Source organism: Podarcis tiliguerta (genome assembly GCF_965153285.1).
Source record: "Podarcis tiliguerta genome assembly, chromosome: 2".
NCBI lineage: Eukaryota > Metazoa > Chordata > Lepidosauria > Squamata > Lacertidae > Podarcis > Podarcis tiliguerta.
In genome coordinates this window covers 46,202,260-46,225,366 of record NC_139535.1, presented here as the reverse complement: position 1 = coordinate 46,225,366, position 23,107 = coordinate 46,202,260, and the positions used below count along the sequence as shown (strand labels likewise).

Here is a 23,107-nt window from a genome sequence, read left to right as displayed (position 1 = left end):
ATTATGCAGCATAGGGTTTCTAAAATGAAATATAAGACTAGAAAGTAGGTTGATTGTGCACTTCTCCTTGAGCCATATGCCTGGATTTTGTCTTGGGATTTTCACGTGCATTCAGGTACATAAAATCAAAGAGATTTTATTTTATAAAAACAACACATCCGTTGAGGAAAATAATATGGTTTGTTAGCAGGTTGCCAGTCGCACATTCTGCCCCAAAGTTCACTTGCTTCACAGCAGGTCAGTCACCATTTCCCAACTTTCAAAATGTTCTTTCCAGTGGATGGGAACAGATATATGCTCTCTTTTCCAGCACCTGCTTTGCCACTTTTTTAATGCTGTCATCCATGTTTTCAGGAGCATCTAGGAATAATGGAAACGGAAGTAACAATTCCTTTAGCGTCCCATCTAAATGAGAGCAACAGACTTTTTCAGATCCAAGACACTAAACACAAGCTGTTGAGCTACTAGGAGCATCTGCCACATTATCACTAATTATAGGAACAAGCAAACCATGGGACTATCGAGGCTTGCCTTGGCATCTAGATTCTTAGCACAAACTGAAGGTGTAGCCTATGAACAAACTGTGGGTTTCCTGTGCCTTTGCTAAAGCAAGTTTTTATTTGGTATCAAGGCGGGCAATATGTTAACATTTGACTCGAGTGCAACTGTCAGGGGTTCAGGAGTAGAGAGCGAGGGGGAGGAGTCCGAAGGAAATGTTAGCGATGACAGCGGTCCGAGGTCTCTGAGTCTTTCCAGCGAATCGGAAGATTCACAGAAAGGGGCTCCCATGGTCAGGGCAAGGGGGGTGCCTAGGGGGACACCCCAGGAAGAAGGGGCCAGAGGGGACTCAGAGAGCAGCAGTTGGAAATCAGGACCAGCGTCCACACCAGAGTGCAGTAGGGGGGAGGAGTCCCAGGCATCGGGATCAGGCGGCGCACTACCAACGGGAGGACATGAGCCAGGATTGGCCACGCCTCCATCGGAGAGCGAGGAAACGGTCGAGAGGAAGGTTGAAGGCTGGGCGCACGCGCCAAGTTCAAATGTACAGGAGGGTGCAGCAGTTGGCAGCCCGGATAGGGAGCCAGGTCCTAAAGCCCGCCGAAGAGAGCGGGAGGAGTCAGGGGGGTCAACGTCAGCGTCAGAAGAATCCAGGAAGGAAGGAACCCCGGGGGGTAGCAGGACCCAGAGGAGAAAGGAGAGACGGAAGAGGTGGAGTAAGGCTAGAATCTTAAACTGGTGTACAGGGGGCGGAGATTCAGATGGAGCTTCGCCGGTCTAACCCCTAGACGTAGAGCTGGGGCGCTACGGCTTGAAAATGGAAACTGTACTTCAATAAAGACTTTTGTACATTACTACTGGCTAGCGTTGGTCCTCTGTGAGCTGGGACCTGGAGCCAGCTCTGACAGCAACACTTACTTTTTTCTAATTCTGCCAGAGCATAATTATTCTGGAAGCCAGCTTCAGTGCAGAAAATGTTTGTAAGCAGCACCTAGGAAGTCAGTTAAATCATTAGCAAATTGGAAAATAGGCCTGTATTTAAAATAGACCACTGGAATTGAACTCCATGTACTATCGTTTATTTCAGTGTTATAAATTCATGGAAATAAAAACCACCCAGCTACTGTTCTACATACTTACTCAGCAAAAGACTTTAAGTAGAAGTTAATAATCCTTTCTCCTCCCTCTGTTTTTTCACAGTAACGGCTGCCCCCGAGCTGAATGGCTGAAGTTTAACAAAAGGGACTTTTCTACCATTGGCACCAGAATAGCTGGAACCTGATCATGATTGCACACTTTCTAAAGAACCTCCTCTAACATTTTACAGTTGTAGCATAAACAGCTTTATACTATACAAAACTTGTTCGATACCTGGCTGTTGTGAAATATGTTGCAATACACATAGCCCAGCAGTTTACAGCGTGTGCCTAGGTACTTACATTGGCAGGGTGGTTCAGACTAGAAGGCTAACAACATTCTATCTCCTGCTGCACCCAGTAGGCTTGGGCGATGTACTGATGAGGGCCAAGGTGAAATGGCAGCTTCAACCGGCAGTATACTGCAAGTGAAACCACCTCCAAGCCTGGTGGCAGGAGCAGGTGGCCCCAGCCTTGAGACTGGGTGGATGGGTGAAGGGTGCTTAAAATCAGACAGGAGTCAAGAGGGGAAATCAGCTGCCCTGAAAGGAAAGGACTGTGGCACTGGAGAGGCTAGCGAGCAATGCAAAGCAGGGAGGTGGCATTCATCCTTCTCCCCTCTCCTAACGGTCTGTTGCACCCCCCCCCCCGTTTCACCATTGTGATGTATCGCCATGTTTGGCTGGTGATACATTGCAAAGTTGAAAAGCTGACATTGCTTAGCCCTAGCACCCAGAACACTTAGAAAAAGGGCATGCTAGTAAAACCTGCCTTATTTGTCCTCACCCTTTGACACAACACAGTGGATGTACCCAATAGCTTTGAAAATGGACATTCATCATGAATACATCTAATGGTTTCTAAAAAGCCAATGGCATCACCATGGATTTACTATGTCAAATCCCCCCCCCCCCCTGGAGCACAGGTTTTCCAGGTTCCTTTTGACACAAAATACATTTTCATACATAAGAAACTATACAATTGCAAGTCCAAATATCCCTTGTCAGAATCCAAAAGTATCATAATACTCTCAAAAGCAATTCTGTTTTCCCCCTTTCTTGACCAGTCTGCTTAATACTGATTTTAATTCATGATTACAACATTAATTAAAATTGCATAAAACCTCTAGGTACTCACCTCATGATCATGATTGCGCAAACCAATACTGATTGATCGGCTAGCTCTGGAAAGAACTGCTGTCATTGCATAGAGATTGATGAGGATGTCTGCTACCCTTTTGAGAACCATCTGCTCATCCACAATAGTCTAATGCCAAACAAAGAACACACAAATAGTTTAGTGATTTATCCTGAACTGCCTGATCAATCTAAAACATGTTTCAACAGATGAAGACAGCTGCCCTTAGTTGGCAGTATTCACACATGTACTAAAACAGTTTTCCAAACTCGTGTGTCACGACTTGCGTGAACACTCCCCATGCTCCTCCAGGGGCTGGAAAGGGGTTAGTTTAACCTGGTGTGCTAGTAAAACTGAATTACTGTGTCACAAAATGATGCATGTCTAAAAAGTATGTCACCAACATGAAAAGTTTGGAAAGCTCTGTACTAAATCAAAGCATTTGACTGTGTCTTTTTATTTAGAGAGTCTCAGAACCTGCAGTGTGTCTTTCAGGTTACTGGGGGAAGAAAAGATACTCACAGTGCATTTCATCTGCTTCTACATGATCTTTAAATATTTATCTTCCCTGACAGCTCCTCAGTATACATCTTGAAGAAAATTTCTAGGCTAGAAATGAGTTTGGTTTCAAACACTCACTTTGATTAGGCTCTAAGGAAGGAAGGGCAGAGAATCTATTAGAAAGTTCTAGCTACCTTGCCAAATCTTCTCAACAAGCCTTCTACAGCAACACCAAAATAATATATATTTTGTTCAAGTTTCTTGGCACTTTCCTGCAATGAAAAAATATATATTTAGGGCACTACAGGTTTAGACTTGTCAATTCTGCACAAACAATTCATTAATCTCTCCCTCTATGTAGAAATAATATATGCACACACAGTCTTTAAATGTGTTGCAACTGTGGAGCCAGCTGGTAGTTCTTGAGGAACTGGGTTTCACTTTGGAGCTCCCAGTTGCCGAGTCCAACAAATGACTTGGTAATTTATCCCAGATTACATTATATACTAGAATTCACAAAGTAGATGGGCAGTCAAGTTCAGTCCTAAATATTCAGATTCCACCTGATACAGGTTTAATGAATTAGCACCATGACTGAACTAATTAAGGGAGACTGAACAAAACAAAAATGCCCACACTGTGCTTTATGGTGATTTTCTAAAAGAGAAAAAAGTAGAGAACACAAACAAAAATAGGCGTTAGATAATGAATTTGGCATTCTTTGGAAGGAAGACAAACGCAAAGTGTCAAAGCCTTTTCCAAGAGACAGTTCCTCATATTATTTAACTGGCACTGAAGATGCATGTACACACACACTTGTACATACAGGTTCAACAACTGGGAGAGTTGGCAAGGCAAGCATTTCACATGTGCATCATCAGCTTTAGAATTGCAGCCAGTTCAGCCCTAATTTCTGTAACCCTTGAGCCGTATCCAAGGGAAAGTCCACTTATGCAACATTGGATACTTCCCCTTGTACCCTTTCCCAACCACAGCATTTGAAAGATCCAAATTGTTTCCCATACTAAGTCCCATGCCGTTACAGATTATAGTGTGCATAATAAGGATTAGTGCATACTGCGTCAGAAGCAAGCGTGACCGAGGCAACAGGGGCATTGCAAGGTACAGTTTAACAGAGCAACCTAAATGGCATTCCACTTGGGTTCTTGCAGGGCTTGCTTCAGGTTTTCCTTAAACCATGAAATCCAAAAAGTTTTGGTTTAGTGAATACTGATACTTTCAAAGTTTAAGCAGTTATTTGGGTGACATGCATAAAACTCAAAAAAGGACCGCAGTGTAAAATTTCTCCTTGTATAGGTGTAGGTATACAATCCCACACAAATGCAGTATTGTGAGCAATACAGCGCAGCTCACGCTAGCATTTCTGAGAGCAGTTGTGTGTGATGAGTCATAACTCTCTGGTAGTCCACACGCTTTTCATGCAGAAGATTCCAGGTTCAGCTTTCTGCACGTGCATGTACAGCTGGTAAAGAGTGTTGTGTGAAACCCTACAGAACCAGTCAACATACTCCGTACTGAGCTCAATGGATCAGTAGTCCGACATCGTACAAGGTTTTTTCCTATGTTTCTACACGGAAAAGATTTGACATTGGACCAGGACCAAGAAGCCTAAAGAAACCCCACTTTTATAATGCAACACAAGCAAATCTTCCAAGCATGGCTGAAAGTGTTACAGCATCTGCACTGAGTACTTACCTCTAGACTAGGATGCACCACTCCATCTTGACCAACTAATCCTAAATCTACTGTTCGGCCCACGCTGTCACGGAACTTGTTCATAAACACATTCAAGGCCAGACCTACGTTTCCTTTCTTGATTTCCCTGTGAGATTAGATACATAGGCTGCCTTAGTACTAGGCCATTTATCCAATATTACTTAATGCCCCAACAAGTCAACTCCCCATCCGCCCCAGAGACAGTAGCTGAACTTCTAAATATTTCCCCCCTAAAAATTATGCTTATTTTCTTTGTAATTTTCTGATGCTGTGTTACTACAGGGAGTGGAAAGAGCTACATTAACAGCTACCAATGATGTGATTAGTGATAGCTGTCAAAGTATGACCAACAACCTGAAAGACTGCAGAATAATTAACTTGCCTTGATTTTAAATGTAGCTTGCATACTCCTCCCCCCCCCATTGAAATGAATGGAGTTCACAGAGCAGCAGTGATTAATTGACCAAACACCAATTCGGAAGTGTTTTTAATAAAGTTTAAGTAGGTATCATCACCACATAGTAAATGAAAGATGAGAACATACTAAAATAACCTCAGTGTTTTGGTTTTTAAAAGCACAGTTAAGATCTACACAATATACAGTGGTACCTCGGGTTACATACGCTTCAGGTTACAGACTCCCGCCAACCCAGAAATAGTACCTCGGGTTAAGAACTTTGCTTCAGGATGAGAACAGAAATCGTGCTCCGGTGGCAGCAGGAGGCCCCATTAGCTAAAGTGGTGCTTCAGGTTAAGAACAGTTTCAGGTTAAGAACGGACCTCCGGAACGAAAAGTACTTAACCTGAAGTACCACTGTATCAGCATTTTAAAGAAAGAAATGCCTTATTTCTGCTCATGTTGAAACTTTCAAGAAAATTTCATCTTGCTATCCCCTTTCTATGCTGTTCCCCTTTACAACTTTTCAATCTGTATTCAGTAATCATTTATCAAAAATGGCTATTTCCAAAAAAGCACATACTTTATTTTCTCAGTTAAGATCTTGCCGGCATACTGCATGCCTGTCAAAGCAATATACATTCGCAGAACTTCATTTGTTCCCTGAAACAGAAAAGAAAAAGATTACTTTAGGCTACTTAAACATGGATTGGCCAGACAGACACCTTTCTTTTTTTCTATATGCAAGTGTTAAGTTTCCTATCAAAGCTTAAGGTGGAGGCATATTTATTTCATCTTCAAGAATGAAAATTCCATTGTCATTATAAAATTCTAGGAATATCTCTATAGCTGCACTATTAATTCACCTGAAAGCTTTAATAAAGTCATCATCCACCAGCCCCAAAATGTTAAGGACTACAGGAGGAACATAGGGCTGGAAAGGTTTGCACCTTGGACACCCAATAAAGGGCTCTACACCAATACCAATGTACACACATAGAGTACTTTCATGTGAAGAAGGTTCCTGACTGAACCAAAATCTCTGCATGCTCTGGTATGTGTGTATGGCCACTTCTCACGCACACCAAATGCATGAACAGCAGAGTGCGTATATGTTGGAGACATCAGGAATAGGGCTAGCTTGCACAGCGCTGCAAACTCCTCCCACAACACACATTCTGTAAGCCTTTGCACCTCGTACGTAGTAACAGAAATAGCCTTAATAGGTTTCCTAGCCACACTGACCAGTATTAAGCTGAGGTGGGGAAAACTCCTTTCAGCTCCTGAACATTAGCTAAATGCCATTTGATGTAATGGCCTTAGTAAAGTTTACAAACTAGTTACAACAAATGCCCAAACTATTTAGCAAACAAGATGAAAACTGTAGTTTTGAAAAGTTTCAAGAACAGGCTCCTCTCTCAGTAATGCGTATCATGAATTGCAATTTACATGCAGAAAAGTGAACCTGAAGTGTTCCACCGCTCTCTTTGGAGGCTGAAAGAAAAATCCGACATCTGCACAGCTGAAAGCAAAGCACCTACATTTTAGAAGTGCTTGATTTTAAAAGATAAAAAAATGCTGATGGACTAAGACTAGTCGCTGCGCTTTTAAGCAGGTGCTGCTTAGCAATTAAAGCTTTCAGAATGAACAGATGGCTAAACAACAAGCTAATTAAAATCACTGCATACATTGACTGGGGATGCTAAATTAAATGCATGAATGTTGAATACTTCGTTTTAATTATAAACACCATTCTTTATGGATCACTCTTCGGCAGCAAGTGGAGCTTACTGGCATTCAGAACTAGATAAGTGAATGGCAAAAAATGACCTTTTAAAGTGGATCATCAACAATAGGAGAATCTGCAGGTTCACCTTACTGCTGTAGCAGAGAGTAGAGAATGAGCAGAGGTGCTAGCCGTCTCCAAATCAGAATGTATTATCAACGTACTTTAGAGCATTCTTTCACCTTATTTAATGAAAAATATTTCTATGTAAACCAGTATAGTCTTATATCTAGGTCCACCACTGGAGGAAGGTTTTGAGTTGGACACATGGTTTTGTCCTGGGCCTGATGCCCTTCAACATTTTTATCAATAACTTTGATAAAGGACTGGAAGGAATCAAATGTGCAGGTGACAAACTGGGAGAAAAACAAACACTTTAGAAGACAAGGATAAAATTCAAAACCATCATGATAGAAAGGATAACCAGGTCAAGACTAACAAAATGAAATTTAGTGGAGTCCCTCAAGGCTTGGTGTTGGGACCTGTGCTTTTCCACTTGTTCATAAACGATCAAGTGTTAGAGATGAGCAGTGAGATGGCCAAGCTTGCTGATGATACTCAACAATTCGGGGTAGTTAAAACAAAACAAAACAAAGTGAAGCGCTTCAAAAGATCCTCTCCAAACTGACTGAATAGGTGGTAAAACGGCAAACGCAATTCAGTGTAAACAAATGCAAAGTCAGGGCAAAAAATTATCAATTTCTTAATCTTAACACACTCATGGGATCTGAATGAGCAGTGACCGCCCAGGAATGAGACCCTGGGGTCACAGTGGCTAGCTCAATCAAGATATTGGCCCAGTGTGCACAGCTGCTGGGAAAAAAGGCACCTTCCATTCCAGAGATCTGCAGGAAAGGAATTGAAAATAAAACTGCCGACATCATAATGCCATTATGCAAATCTATGGTGCAACTGCATTTAGAATACTTTGTACAATTCTAGTCACCCCACCTTAGTTGAAAAAGGCAACCAAAATGATACAGGGGATGGAGCAATTTCCCTTTGAGGAAAGTCTGTAGCATACGGGAATTTTTTAGTTCAGATAACAGCTAAGAGGTAACATGATCAAAATTCACAAAATCATTCATGGCATGGAGAAAGTGGTGGACAGAGAAATGTTTTTGGCCCACAAGAGGCAGAAAAACAACAACTTCTGGCCGTTGGGTGTGGCATAGTGCTCATTTTCCATGCCAGCGGTAGCCAACATGGTGCCCTCCATGTTGGGACTATAATTCCCATAATCCCTGACCACCGACCATGCTGCTTGGGGTTGACGTGAGCTGCAGTCACACAACAGTGGGAGGGTTACCCCCAACTTTACACTATTCATTCTGTTATCTACTTATCTAAATGAATCTGTAAAAAGCAAACACATTTTAAACAGAAATTTCCCTTGGCAGGCTTACTTATATTTGTTCTGACAAGCAAAGCAGAATGTTTTCAAAGTGACCAGGTCAGCCTAGATGACTGGAGGGAAATGCACACATGCCAATTCAAAATGTGAGGCACATCAACGCCAAATAGCGTGCTCCGACTGCTGCGGCAAAGCAAGCACTGGTTTATATCTCACACATAAGTACACACACAATTGTTCCATTGCCACACTACGCATGGCCAGTGAGGTGGAGCAATCTCTACTTGCTAGGCCAAGTCCCCTTATTTTTATTTTACATTTTAAAAAGGTGGATAATACTGCAGTTGCCATAGCAGCCATGAAGGTTCAGACTAAAAGCCCACCTAGTCCAGGAGCCTGTTCTCAGTGGCCAACCAAAGGCTACAGGAAGCCTCCAAGCAGGATTATTGCATGATCATGTAATAATGGGGTTTCCTTTCTGTTGTGTGTTCATTATTTCTGGTATGTGTTGACAGTCCCCTTCATAGAGCAGCACCCCAATTCGTTTGTACTGCAGTATCAGTCCAACACTTTTGCACTTTACTACAGGACAAGTTCAACAAATGTATAAAATTTACCCAGCCAAGACTGACATTTCCAATGTAATGGACTACAGTCGTAGCTTGGATCCCTTGGTACTCGGACGCTTTGGCTCCCAAATGGCGCAAGCCCAGAAGTGACTGTTCTTTGGAACCCGAATGTCCGACGGGGCTTCCGATTGGCTGCAGAAGCTTCCTGCAGCCAATCAGAAGCTGCGCTTTGGTTTCCGAACGTTTTGGTAGTCGAATGGACTTCCGGAATGCATTCCTTTCGACTTCTAAGGTACAACTGTATTCTATTTATTGCAATCAGTATAAAAAATAATAATGTGCCATTAAACAGATTTTAAAAACAGTTACTTCTAACATTAATGCATATAGAATAGGAATATCCTCCTTTCCACATTTATCTAAAATATATCACTAGGCAGTCCACATATCATAAAGGTAGTGATGCAAAGAACTGTGACTATTTGAGGCAATGCTTCAAAGCCACTCAGATGGCCCTCAGAATGCCATCTACTTGTCCCTAGTTTTATACTAGTGGTTTGAGATTGCATGCAACTGATAGAAGAACTCATATTTACCTCGAAAATCAGAAGTATCCTGCTATCCCGGAGATAGCGTTCATACGGAAAATCTTTCATGTAGCCGAGACCTCCAAGAATTTGTAAAGCTTCACTCACACAAACCCATGCGCCTTCCGAACTAAACACCTGCCAACAACCATTGAAATTATCAAATGATGTTATTTTATTTCTAAACTTAGCAATATAAAAAGCCAGTTCATTGGTCGACCTCAATGGCTGTCACACTGTAGCGTGACCAAGAAATGAAGCCCAAGTTCTCTGAAAGAAAATGTACCGTATTTTTCGCTCTATAACACGCATCTGACCATAACACGCACATAGTTTTTAGAGGAGGAAAAGAAGAAAAAAATATTCTGAACGAAACAGTGGATGTATGATTTTTATGGTTCATGCTGTGGCCACAGACATGTGATCTGACAGTGAATTTGGGGTAGCCCAATGCAAAAATCCTGAGGATCCATGTGGATCCATGCTTTGTAACCACGTTTTTGCGCCATTGCGGCCCCGTGAAACAGTGTGTGTGTGTGTGTGTTTTTTGGTGCAGGCTGTAGCCATGGACATGCTATGTGATCTGATGGTGAATTTGGGGTGACCCAGTGCAAAAATCCTGAGGATCCATGTGGATCCGTGCTTTGTAATCATGTTTTAAGTGGGGAGGGAAGGAAAAGCACTCAAGGGACAAGGAGCATGCGTGGGGTGGGTGGAGAAGGAGAGAGCCTCGTAGAGCGTGTAAGTGGCTCCCGGTTTGCTTGACTGACGGCAGGCATGGCTCCGGTCCAGTGCATTCACTCCGTAACACGCACAGGCATTTCCCCTTACTTTCTAGGAGCAAAAAAGTGCGTATTTTGGAGCAAAAATTACGGTAAATACCTTATACCACCCAGTTTTGAGCCCTTGTGAGGCTATATAAAAAGAGTAGGGACCTGCAGCAAAATGTTCAGGGTGCCAGCTAGCAAGCCATGCCTTCTTTCCAGAACACTCAGTTGTATCACCTGCCACAACTGCTTTCTACCACTACCCTGCCCCAACACACACATAATGGTATTTCATGTCAAGAGAGAATGCTCAACCCTCAATGATCTTTTTTGGTTTCCCTCAAGTCTGCCTGTACCATCTATGCATGGATGGTTCTGTTTTGCATACATAAGGAGCAGCACTTGGAAGTACCAAGTTTGCTATTAGCACATATAATACCTCTCATAAGGGACACTGAAATCAGCCCAGAGACTGAACATATGCACACAGAATTGCCTTCTTGATTGGTGGCTTTCTACTTCCATCAGTGCCTCTCCCCCTGGGACATTTGAAATTCCTGATCTCACACTTTTGCTTCAGTGAGATATCTTCAGAGAGATCTGCCATTCAACGATATGCCATTCAAGAGTGATTTAATATAATTTGTATTGAACTGCCATGCAATTAACTAGATCAGTCTCACAATGAAGATGGAGAAAGGTTGCATATGAACATCCACATGGCTTCTACAATCTGAGGATCTCAGTAACCTATTTTTCTTTGAACATTAATAAATGCTTATATCCCACCCTTCCTCCCAAAGGAGCCCTAATACCCATAGCTTTAACTCAGCATTCCAGTAAAGCTTACTTTCACGATGGCTGCTTCAACTGAGCAGTCTGGGACCCCTGGCCTGTCCATCATCCCTGCAGTGAGGTAGGCCATGCTTTCCATCACATATGCTTTCCGAGCCATCAGGGCAAATTTTTCCTGAAAGAAAGGGCAACAAAGACATGCTGTCCATACTTACCTATCACAGAGAAAGGGAAACTACAAATATGCAACAGTGCAATCAAGAAGGTTAATCACCATTTAGTCCCATTAAGTTTAATACATTTGGCAACCGGCACATTATTCTTTCTAAATTCATGACTCACCAAGTGCATAGGCTACATCATTTAAAATTGGCACTCCAGAAGGTGGAAAGCTTTCCATTCAGTTTTTTAAAAAGATCAAACTTTCCCCATGAATTCCTCAAACCCTTAATGTGTTTCAGTTACCTGAATTAATCCGAATTCACTCAGCTTCTTATTAAACTGTTTCCTTGTACAAGCATACTCTGCTGTCATTTCTTAAAAAAAAAAAAGCGAGAGGAAGAGGCAGTTAATCGGGCGGCAAAATATTACGACTGCTTCTGAAAAATGTAACAGTTGCTGAAATATTTATCTTCAGAATGGGACAAGGCCCTTTACCATTATTTTAATTATTAAAATGGACAAGTCCTACTACATCAGATAACGATAACGGCCATTCCATCTACCCTTGGCGGTGTTACACCATCATCGAGATATTTTGTAATCCTGTACTTGGCGTAGCAGCTCTTACTACTAGGCGAAAACATTTCCTTGGGTCGAGTAAAACACCATCAGCTCTGAAGCTGCAGTCAGTTTTGTCTTGTGCTACACTGTTAGCATTTATAATGCACTTCTAAGGGAAAGGAGGAATATTCAGAAGTAGGAAGTGTCATGGATTGGCTGGATGCAGGACTGGTGGGAGGCACCAACTGGGGAACCCCAAGGGAAGAAGGCTCAGAGCCAGGGGATTGGTGGTGGGACAACAATGAGCGGTCAGAGGGAACAGACTGGGAGAAGGAGGTGTCAGAAGCTGAAGATGTTTAGTGAGCAGGAAGAGGCTGTGGCAGAGAGCAGTCCATAATCAGAGGCAGGACCAGAGGCTGGCCAAGAAGCAGAGTTGAGATAGGCTGCTGAAGAAGCCAGGGGGTCTCCCCATCTTGCTGCGACCAGCTCTCCCCCCCAATCTTCCAGAACCCACAGAGGTATGAAGAGGGCAAAGCAAAGACAGACAAAGCGAAGAAGTCTCAGGATGCTTAGGAAAGACTTGGAGGAGGAGGAGGAGACTTAGGGAGCTGTGGGAAGGCAGGAATCTTCAGTCCTTGCAACTGCCTCACTGGGGCAAGATCTACCAGGAAGAGTTTCTGTGCTAACTAGGCCTGAATTAACTTCACTGACACTTTGTGAGTTATTCCTGACCTGTTCCCGACTCCTGCCTTGGCAGGAAGAGAGTATAATCTATTCCTAAGTATTCACCTATAGGAAGTAAAGATCAATCAGATACAGATTCTATGGCAAGTGAGTATGTACATATACTGGTGTTTGCCACCACAAGCACTACAAAATTCAAAGGAGAGATGTGTTTTTGTAACATACAGTGGTACACACCAGGAAGCAGCCGCCAATTCATTTCCCCTGGTATGTGCCTATCACATGATTACAAATTTTAATCAGTTTCATATTTTAGCATTCACTTATGGAAACATCAACATATACACAGCATAATTGCTTGTAAATTGTAAATCAGATTGTAAATCTGACAGGTCCTTACTCCCCATAGATAACATTTAGGAACAGTGAACCTGATTGTCAATCGCAGCCCTCTATCCCTAAATTGTCAACCCAGTCAATCAGGTTTCCTGCAAGCATTGTCCAAGGCAGATCCAGTAGCACCTGGGGAGATATGCTAGAGCTGGCTTGGGCACAGCAATAACAAAAGGAAGAAAAGGGAGCCTTCTTAGGCTGCTAGCTGTTGCAGGGGCGGGGGGGGGGGCGGGGAGGAGGATAAAGTCCTATGGTGGAAATGGCCTTCCTTCTACTCTAATTTATTTTTTTACTCGACTGCATTTTATTTATAACAGGGTCCTTTCATGAATAAAAAGCAGGCAAGTCAAACTTTCTGCAGGCTAGCAAGGCCTGGAACGTTGTAACAAAGGTGACATAACCAAGCATAAATTTGCACGCTTTCATTTATTGCTTTTTCAGCAGCATACATAAGCTTTTTCCTCACAACACTGACTTTATCTCCAGCAACCCAGTGAGGTCAAAGGGGTCCCTAACGAGTTTCATGGCTGTGGGGAGATCTGAACTTGGGGTTGCACTAAAATCAGCATGTAGTATCTACTAGAAAAAAGAAAATACTGTGGATCAACAGGCTTTCATTGTATCTCAAGGCAACGATTTAGTAACTGAACCTAATGTTTATAAAAATGAAATGGCCGGCACAGAATCTAAGTATCTTCTTCAGGAGTAGAACTAATGCAGAAATTGATCCTGCCCAGCAAGGCAGCAAGTGTAGTCTTACCAATCAGTTTCTTCAGCATTCCAGCAGCTCCGCTGCCCATGCTAAATCTTCCGCTGTTGAGAATATTCATAGCAACCTACAGTGAATATAAGTAACCCTTGTTCAGGGAAACTGTAATTAAAATGTCTTTCCTCCACAAACGAAGTTTACCTTTACTCGAGACCCTGCCCTTTTAGCTGGATGTCTGCCCCTGCTATATAGAGCATATCACAGTATCTTAGAAGGATACCTCCCTGTGCAATCACTGCCCTAACCTTGGAGCATCGCCCTTCGTTTGACATCGACTTAAAACAGGTAAAACATGAGAAATGCTGAAATGCAAAGCTAATTTAGTCCTGATTCTTCCAAAACAGGCTTAGGCTCTGGCAAGCCTGTGCCACAAAGCTGAAAGAAGCTACTGGCAAGGTCTCTCTTCGTAGTTTTACAGCTTCAACCTGATGCATGGATAAACACCATTCCTTATTAACAGTCCATGGCTAACTGAATAAACAAACCCTCTTGTAAAACTAACATGGGGCTTTCAAGGACACTGTGGGGTTTTTTGGATCTGTAAACTTTAACTACAATAAATAACCCTAATAACTGTACATTAGAATTTCTCCAAAAACAATGGAGAGTAAAGAGCTGTTGAATTACAGCCTGACAACACCTCCAACTGGCTTCAGTTCCTTGATCCACTGGTGTTCCAGCAGAAATTAATTAGGTCAGAAGTCAATACAGTACTGTGAATTGTGAATTATTATTTATTTTATTGTGAATTATTATTTATTACAGTACTGTGAATTATTATTATTATTTATTGCTTCGGTTATATTTCCCATTTTTTGTGATAGCTCTGTACTTTTTTGTGATAGCTCTGTACTGCTACCTGTTGTTATTATTGCTGATATTTTCTCTCTCTTTTTATAACCAATTCATTTGTAACTGAAAATCAATAAAATACATTTTAAAAAAATGATACAGAAAATGAATTTTATGGCAGGGAAAATAGTAATTCCCTGCATCTTACCTTAAATCCCCCTCCAACTTCTCCAATGACATTCTCTATAGGAATTTTTGTATTTTCAAAATGGACTTCACACGCTGAAAGACAGAGCATTAAACTACTATTGCACTATTTTAGAAGTCTAGGGTTTCCTCCCCTCTAGCCAATTCCATGGCCAACTGTTCTAGAACAATCATTTAGCATGTCAAGACATTTTGCCTCTTTGTTGTTATCAGTGATGTTGGTTTTCTGAAAAATTCTGATTGGGAAAATTTCTTGAGGGGAGAATCCTATTCTAATTAGACTACAGGGAAATTTGCAAAGGAAAATTATCAGTTTGCATCAGAAAAAAATCTGCTGCACACCACCAGTTGTAACACATGTTTACGCACCCTATGTGAAGGAAATCTAAGTCACCCATCCTGTGGATGTCTCCTGATTTCGTTTTTCAGCTCAAGACTGCCCTAGGCATTTTGGGACAGTCTGTCCCTGATTTCCAAATGCCTCTTGGGGTCTGGTGCTACTACCCACATGGAGGAGCCTGTCCATTTGAGGATTTCTAACTTCTTGGAACCCACGTCATCTTTGATATACAGAGTGGCATCAACATAAGATCCACGCCCACAAATACTTAATGATCAGTGAACATACATTTTATCTGGTCAACAACTAAAATGTAGCTTATCCCAGATACTTAAGATAATGCAGATGATATAAAAATCTGGATTCCTCTTGATCCAAGAGGAATATGAATCCTACATCTTTCCAAACCAACATTTACTAGTTCTTACTGTTAGATCCTCGAATGCCTAGTTTATCCTCTGGCTTTCCATGAGTGACTCCACCGAAAGCTCTTTCTACAATGAAGGCAGTGATTTTGTCTTTTACTGCACCATCTTTGTCAACGATCTCAGTCCTTGCGAACACAGTAAAGATATCTGCAATACCACCGTTTGATATCCATATCTGCAATTGAAAAAAGAAATGAGTATTGTTTGCTCTGCTTTGAAAGAAATGATACTGATTTCATGAAGTATAATCGGCTGACACAGCCACCCTTTTCTTGACAAGTATTACTGTCCATTTTAAGACATATCCCTTGATTTTGGATCTGTCCACTTTGGAATTGTCAGCTAAGGTTCAACACAGAGCTGGGGGAAAAAAGACTTCAGGTTAACTTAAGGTTCAAGACAATCCAATTATTATCACAGCTAGACCAGTTTTCATTGCCTATGAATCTTGTTCAGCTAACTTTCACTTTGCACACAAGTAAATAAGGCAGGGAAACAACAAAGATAGTTGGCAACGCCGATACACAGAAAACATAAAAGCAGTAATTTCTTTGGATGAATACCTTTGAACCATTTAATATGAAACTTTTTCCATCTTCGCTCAAAGTAGCTCTGCTCTGGATGGATGCAGCATCACTACCACTGAAATATAAACAGATGAAATGGGAATTTAGCAGGTGCACTGAGCAAGACTCTGTAGTCCTTACACCTGAAAGATAGAAATATTCCCATCATTCCGACTTCCTCAACACTGTTAAATTGCCTCTGGAAACAACAGCTGCACAGGGCAACAGTTGGGTATCATTTGATGTCAAGCTCCACGAATGTAATTAAGTTAAGCAAGCTGGTATATGACAGTACAAAGCGAAAACAGATCTTGTTTCGAGTAACACTTAGCATTTATATAGTGCTTCAGACCTTTCACAACTTCACACACACTTTTTTGCTGTAATCCTTACAAGAATCCTGTAAAGCAAGTCAGTGTTAATCCCATAATGAAGATCATGAGCCAAGAATGGCTTGACAGCCATCATGTAAATTTATGGCAGAAGGCGAGAGAAATTCTAAACCAGAGTTTTGCCAATTCCTAATTCAATTTCTCAGTGGCTTCACGGCACCATCTCTTAAAATATTTTCATTTTTAAAAAGGCAAAAATACTACCTTCCAGGTTCAGTCAGACAAAATGCTGCAATGTGCTCCCCTGAAGCCAGTTTAGGCAGATATTTTTTCTTCTGTTCTTCAGTGCCTGCAATTAGGATTCCCTGCCATAAGAAGAAGAAGAAGAGCAGCTTGGATTTGATACCCCCCTTTATCACTACTCTAAGGAGTCTTAAAGTGGCTAACAATCTTCTTTTCCCTTCCTCCCCCACAACAAAACTCTGTAAGGTGAGTGAGGCTGAGAGACTTCAAAGAAGTGTGACTAGCTGCATGTGGAGAAGGGAATCAAACCCAGTTCACCAGATTACGAGTCAACTGCACTTAACCACCCCACCACACTGGCTCTACACACACACACAAGCAGACTGCTAATTAATTCTTGAAACCAAGCCGTTTATTTGTTTAAAACAGGGGTATATGAACTTTTTGGCCCTGAAGACCACATCTGATGGTGGGCTGCACACTATCCCTCCTTGCCCCACTAGAGACAGAAGTGGGGAGGTGCACAATGAGATCTTTGCAATCCCATCACACATTTCCCCATTGATTGGTGCTGGAAAATCAGTCCCCCCTTCAGCTTTTTGGTGGGCTGCAGCAAATGCAACTTATATGGGGAGGAAGATACATGAGGAGGACTAGCCATCAGAATTGTTAGCATGGGACTAGTTTTGGTAAGAGGGGGATGGGCCATCCATGACTGGCCACAAAGAAGGTCATAGATGTTATAGACCATTATTTAGCCAGACTTATTAATCACAACCAAATTCACACTAACAGAAACTTGAATTTCCCAAGTAGCTAGAACAGTTAATCCATTTTTCAGATATCTCATCTTAAATGTAGTCCAACAGAACTGAGCCTATCTATTTGCTTTTGTTGTAGTTCCACAACTTTCAACTCCAGCATATATTTACACAAACTCCTCTGAATGGTTCTAAAATTGAACTAACAATCCTGTTCTTTATTACTCATCCTTCACAAATGTTTCACTTAAAGGTATCTTAGCCATAAATCTTATTTTGTACTTCTTCATCGTCTCCCTGCCGTGACAGGAGAGACATTATTTGTACATGCTGGGGGGAAATGCCGAATTAGCAATGAAATGTCAAAACTGCAGTGTCTTAGGATCAAAATCCAATAATAAAGGCAATGTTACCTTCAGTCCTATAGCTTGGTGAGCTGCCAAGGTTACTGCAATAGCTCCATCCTGAGAAGTAATTTCTCCTAAACGAGCATACATTGTATTCGAAAGACCAAGGCCACCTATAGAAAAATATTTTCAGTCAAACCAAACAATATTTTACTTAAACACTTTTCTTGTAACAAATAGTCCATCTAGATCAGTACTGTCATCACTGACTGGCAGTGACCCTCCAGGGTTTCAGGCAGGTGTTTCTACTGGAGATGCTGGAGAATGAACCTAGATTCTTCTGCATGCAAAGCACCTGCTCTACCACTGAACTACAGCCCTTTCTCCAAAGCTCCCTGAAATTCTTAATATCTATTAGTTTAAGTGGGACGCGGGTGGTGCTGTGGGTAAAACCTCAGCGCCTAGGACTTGCCGATCGCATGGTCGGCGGTTCGAATCCCCACGGCGGGTGAGCTCCCGTCGCTCGGTCCCAGCTCCTGCCCACCTAGCAGTTCGAAAGCACCCTTAAGTGCAAGTAGATAAATAGGTACCGCTTTATAGCGGGAAGGTAAACGGCGTTTCCGTGTGCTGCTCTGGTGCCGGTTCGCCAGAGCAGCTTCGTTACGCTGGCCACGTGACCCGGAAGTGTCTGCAGACAGCGCTGGCCCCCGGCCTCTTAAGTGAGATGGGCGCACAACCCTAGAGTCTGTCAAGACTGGCCCATACGGGCAGGGGTACCTTTACCTTTATTAGTTTAAGTATTAGAATTTTGGGGGGAAATGTTTGGGGGAAAGCTCTGGGAAGGGCTGGTTGGAAACTGCAACTTTCCCATATAAAAAGCACTTTTCTGACTTGGAGCCTATTATAAGTTTGTGGTGTTAAGCTGTGTGCCGGACTTCCCTAATCCCTGGCCCCAGCAACTGTTAAAAGCTATTCAAGGCTTCTAATTTCAGGAAATAGCCAAACAAGGTTCCTGGTGATGTCATGAGGGATTAAGGGCATTTGTGCAAGATGGCAAATGGGTGGAGCTCCCTCCTCAAAAACAACAACAACAACAACTCAGGGCTGAGAACTGAGTGGGCAGTGATGTGAATCAAAGTGGCAAGGAGAGAGAGAGAGAGATGCTGGATCTCTGCTCGAATCTAAGGCTGTGGCTATGGGAGAAACAAGACCCTTTTGGGGTGTTAATGCTGTGAACCCCTCCATTGCAGGCTCAGGTTGTATATCTGTGTAAATAAACCACATATCATAAAAACACTACAGTCTCCACTGTGACTCATTTCCAAAAGGAAACACGGACCCCTGGAATCTCACACCATTCAGAGATTGGGGTGACATGCAACAATATCAAACTTGTTGCCAGCATGGGCTACCAGTCAGCATCAGGGTAGCCTTCAGCAACTGATGATTGTTCATAAAAGCACAACACTGAAATAGTAAGGTGTATACAGCTTTAACTTACACTGCCAGGTGTACACAGGTATAACAGCTTTGGCTGCTTTGAACTAGAAAACTGGGTGTTTATAAATATAAAGGAAAAGTCAAGGGTCTGATCCCTGGTTAGAGTTTCTTATAGCATTTATTTATAAAATGTACTGAATCACATTTCTTGCAAAGGTCACAGCAGAGAAACACCATGGTCAGCTTTTGTCAAAATGTTGCTCTGTTGTGTTTTGTTAAAGTACTTATAAGACTCACACTCATTCTATAGCAGCAGTGCAGACCAACTGTGTTTATGACTATGCATTTCATGAATCTTCTGAGGGGACGCCAGCCCCACATCCTGCAATCAGCTGCTTAAGTTATCAGCTCATAAGACTAGGCTGATGTTATCAGCCACTGCTTCATTATGCAAGAAGAAAGAGCAAATAGAAGAGCCTATGATGTATAACTAACTAAAGGCAAAAAACAACACTGTTTTCTTCAAATGAAAATACTTTACTTCACAGTAATAGCATTCAGAGATTTGCAACATATAGGATTCATGATTTGTTTTGAAAAAATAAATCTTAAAAAAACAAGGTTGGTAATGCAATACCTTTGCTAGAACATGCTTATACTATATGTTTGAGTGTGCAAGGAAATCATGCCATCACAGAAATTAGTTAGGGTTGGCTTTATTATGAATTTTATAATGCTTCAAGAAGGAAGAGAAAGGATACCAGGAGGTTCAGCCATCCAGGTACTGCCCTGCTTTAAAGTGCAGAGGATGAGTGTGTGTCTTATAATGTATCAAGTCCAGTAACACTAATAAAGCAAGCAGAAGAAAATTTTCAAGGGTTCTCTCATATTAAAAGAACAAGGAGCAAAGTCTCAATTTTCTGTACATTTTTTCTTACCATATTCCTCCGGAATCTGCATGCCAAAGAGCCCCAGGTTCTTCAGTTCATTAAGCGTTTCTTGTGGAATTTTAGCATCTTGGTCAATTTTCTTAGAATCCACTGAAATGCAGTAATTTTATATAATGGATTACAGAAAGTTCAGGTGTGGCCAGCTCATTTAGTGAAAGCTTATTTATGGAGTTAGATCAGTGTGAATACCAACAACCACAAATGAGACGTTTAAGGCATACTGTCTATTATTTTTTTCTTGCAAGAACTTAAGCTTCCCACAGGTCAGTTTTTTCTGCTCTTCCACTGAGAGAGAGGGGCTAGCTATATATCCAACAACAAAGCTGAGAGATCACTTTTGCCAGACCACCCAATTTGAGCAGGTTTTTCAAATTATTTTCACAACCAGCTGTATCACATCAAGATAATGTGGTGCATAATCTCCCTCCATTACAGCCAGAGAATTCTCAACAACATAGCAGTGGACAAGAAAATATTTTAAAATAAGGTAGCTGTTTAAATCAGTAGTACAATATCTCTGTTTCAAAATACATGCTGATTTCCTCGTATGTGGAAAGTATATATGGGTAAGCAACACCATGTATTTCTCAGTGCTTTTTTGTTAGCACTATAAGAAAAACCTCACAGAAGGTTTGTTATGAAAAACCTTAACAGATAAAGACTTAATGAAGCGGGGAGGAGTTTACCATCTTCATTGAAGAATTTTTCTACCGGCCCCACAAATTGGTTGATTTCTTCCAATTCTTCATTGCTAATCTCAGGAAATGGGAAAACGTCTTCCTAGAATAACAGATTTTGACAGGATTTTTCTTTTTATATTAAAACAAGTTAAAAAGAGAGAAGCCTCAAAAACTGGACTTAACATTGCTCCTTATGGGGACAGATGCCAGTTAACCTTTGCAGACATTACACATACATTTTAATTAGTAGAATGGTCACTTATGGGCCTTTATGTCAACAATTCAGAAGTGCATTTGAGTTTTCTTCAGTTTCTCCTTCTGTGATGCTCAACCCCCAGAACTTTGACAGGTCAGTGAACACCAGCACTCAAACGCAATTTTGGAATTCGCCTCCACAGCATCTTAAAAAGTGGTTGTGTGCATTATCCCCTCCCCACAAGTTTCCATATGAACTGTTCTTGTGTCTTCCAAATTTGGGGAATTTGAAGTGTTTGGGAGTTCTGTGCAGGCAGCTGCGAAGGAAGAGGAAATCCTGCCTCCCTTTCCCCCATGCTGGAACAAGGACCTTAGCTGTAGTATGAATACAGACACTTTTTTGGAATCCAGAAAGACCTGTTCTCTTCCCAGCTGGAAAACTGCTGAACAAGGTGAAGACAACACTCTAATGGCATCACAATTCTCCATTAAGCTTTTAAACATACCTTTACTACAATGCTAAACAGGTTTGTTTTGGAAGTCCACGGAGTCAATGGATATTGCTTAAAGGTATGTTCAGGATGACAGCTGTGGTTGCCAAAAATATAGAAACCATAAACACTGCTAAGAAAGGGCACTCTGAATTTGCTCTTTACATCCAGAAAAAATATCCAAATCATTACTTAGCAATGATATGGCAGAATATGCTCTATACTTTTTGATTTGCAGTGTAATGTATTCACTTTCAGTTATGAGGCTCCAAGATATAGTAGTAATTATGGCTAATTATATGAAATGTATCTTCCAAATCCCAAGGATGTTCTAGGAGCTCCGATATTTTTATTTAGCTTTACGTAGTTGGGTTTGCTGGCTGAAGTGAAATGAATTTGATAAGAAGTTCTTTAGACTGATCCCACCAACTGTGGTTACCAGAAGTCTCTCTCTCCCCCCCCCCCCCCCTTTCAGGCAGCTCCAAAAAGAATTTGCTGGTTCCATACACTAGCTGCCTAAAACCTCAAAAAGAGTATTGTCTCGCATGATAAAATACTGTAGTCCAATTAAAGGGGTGTGGGAGAGAAATACTTACCCACAACTTTAAGAAGCTGTTGTGCAGAATGGGTGCTACAAATCATAAGGGTAGAAAATGCATTTTCTGTTCAGACTTTTTTTTTTTTTTTTAAAAAAAAAGCTTAACAGAGCATAACCTACCCCAAACCTTCCCACCAAGCATACACAAAAAACCCCCAGCTCTCCGATCGAACACAAACGGAGAAAGTGCAAAGCCTTAATGGAAAGGGAACTTCCCGTCAAACTTTCCCAACCTTTGAAGTAGCAAGTTTTTGTACTGAAACACATGCCATGCTGAAGTCCAGGCTGCGATTTCCAGAGGGTGCAGTGCGTGTGGGGCGGCGGGGAAAGTGTGCATTTTCCAAGAGAAAAGCAGCCGCAGCAGCTGCAGTTGTTCTTGGCAGCCTCAGAGAGGGCGGCAGGGGTGGAAAGATGCCAGGCGCCCACTGGCTTTCGGGGAGAGGGTGCCTGGGGTGGGAGGCTCCCGAGTCTGTGAGAAAACACGCAGGAGCCTCGGAGGCGCTGCGGGCTGCGGCAGCTACGGGACTCACCTTTCGCAGCGTCCCCAGGAAAAGCTCTTTGGCGAATGCAGGCCGAGGGAGGCCGGTACGGAGCTGCCGGACCCCGGCGGGGAGAGCGGCGCGAGCCGCACGGAAAAGGACGCCCAGCCCGCTCATGTCTCTCCGCGGCCACTGCCTCGTCGCGCGCCGATGACGCAATTGCCGGAGCAACCGGCTCGTTTCTCACGCGGCCCCGCCCCGCCGCCCAACTTTTTTTTGTGTCGCGTAGTTTCTCCATAGACTTCTGAACAGACTCATACGCAGGGCACACCTTGCGGGTTAACTTTTTTTTTTGCTCCGTTGAAGAAATGGAAACAGCGAAAAAGCCCATAGGTGGGAAAAGGTGGGCAAATCCAGGATTTTAA

The 23,107-nt window shown here is 42.2% G+C and overlaps 2 protein-coding genes and 1 long non-coding RNA gene across 13 annotated transcripts in view; 2 read left to right on the top strand and 1 right to left on the bottom strand.

Annotated features, from left to right (window-relative positions):
* The window catches only part of CFAP92 (cilia and flagella associated protein 92 (putative)), a 53,297-nt gene extending 49,853 nt beyond the window's left edge, over positions 1-3,444 (top strand). For 6 of the 9 annotated variants that reach the window (XM_083420722.1, XM_083420718.1, XM_083420720.1 and 3 more), the window contains one exon: positions 1,699-3,444. In XM_083420722.1, the coding sequence (XP_083276848.1) occupies positions 1,699-1,727 (29 nt within the window). In that variant the 3' untranslated portion in view covers positions 1,728-3,444. The remainder of the gene's footprint in view (positions 1-1,698) is intronic. The other 3 variants (XR_014506347.1, XR_014506348.1, XM_083420723.1) reach the window with 1 other exon arrangement.
* ACAD9 (acyl-CoA dehydrogenase family member 9) lies at positions 120-22,897 on the bottom strand. Of its 3 annotated transcripts, XM_083421272.1 has the most exons (20): positions 22,734-22,894; positions 22,202-22,236; positions 21,621-21,702; positions 20,926-21,019; positions 20,228-20,329; positions 17,916-18,022; positions 16,763-16,863; positions 16,164-16,242; positions 15,601-15,775; positions 14,834-14,907; positions 13,825-13,900; positions 11,730-11,800; positions 11,320-11,439; positions 9,712-9,840; positions 5,990-6,069; positions 4,989-5,115; positions 3,467-3,544; positions 2,772-2,900; positions 1,417-1,489; positions 120-360 (listed from the first exon to the last, which is right to left on the bottom strand). In XM_083421272.1, the coding sequence occupies exons 5-20, from the start codon at positions 20,247-20,249 to the stop codon at positions 260-262; spliced, it is 1,542 nt and encodes a 513-aa protein (XP_083277398.1). In that variant the 5' UTR covers positions 20,250-20,329; positions 20,926-21,019; positions 21,621-21,702; positions 22,202-22,236; positions 22,734-22,894; the 3' UTR covers positions 120-259. The 3 variants fall into 3 exon arrangements, with proteins under 3 accessions (XP_083277398.1, XP_083277397.1, XP_083277396.1); XM_083421271.1 differs by lacking the exon at positions 22,202-22,236 and having other exon boundaries at positions 22,734-22,897; XM_083421270.1 differs by lacking the exons at positions 21,621-21,702; positions 22,202-22,236 and having other exon boundaries at positions 22,734-22,893.
* Positions 3,551-4,561, top strand: LOC310668734. The gene is made up of 2 exons (XR_014506820.1): positions 3,551-3,844; positions 3,885-4,561. It is a non-coding gene; the product is annotated as an uncharacterized lncRNA (long non-coding RNA).
* Positions 22,898-23,107: the final 210 nt, after the last annotated feature.

Excerpts from the sequence above, each read along its gene's own strand:
- ACAD9 (XM_083421270.1), bottom strand. The coding sequence starts at position 22,859 with ATGAGCGGGCTGGGCGTCCTTTTCCGTGCGGCTCGCGCCGCTCTCCCC. Across the intron at positions 11,801-13,824 it reads AATGCTGAAGAAACTGATTG|AAATGACAGCAGAGTATGCT; the intron begins GTAAGACTACAC and ends TTTTTTTTTAAG. Across the intron at positions 361-1,416 it reads TCTGGCAGAATTAGAAAAAA|ATGCTCCTGAAAACATGGAT; the intron begins GTAAGTGTTGCT and ends CATTATTCCTAG.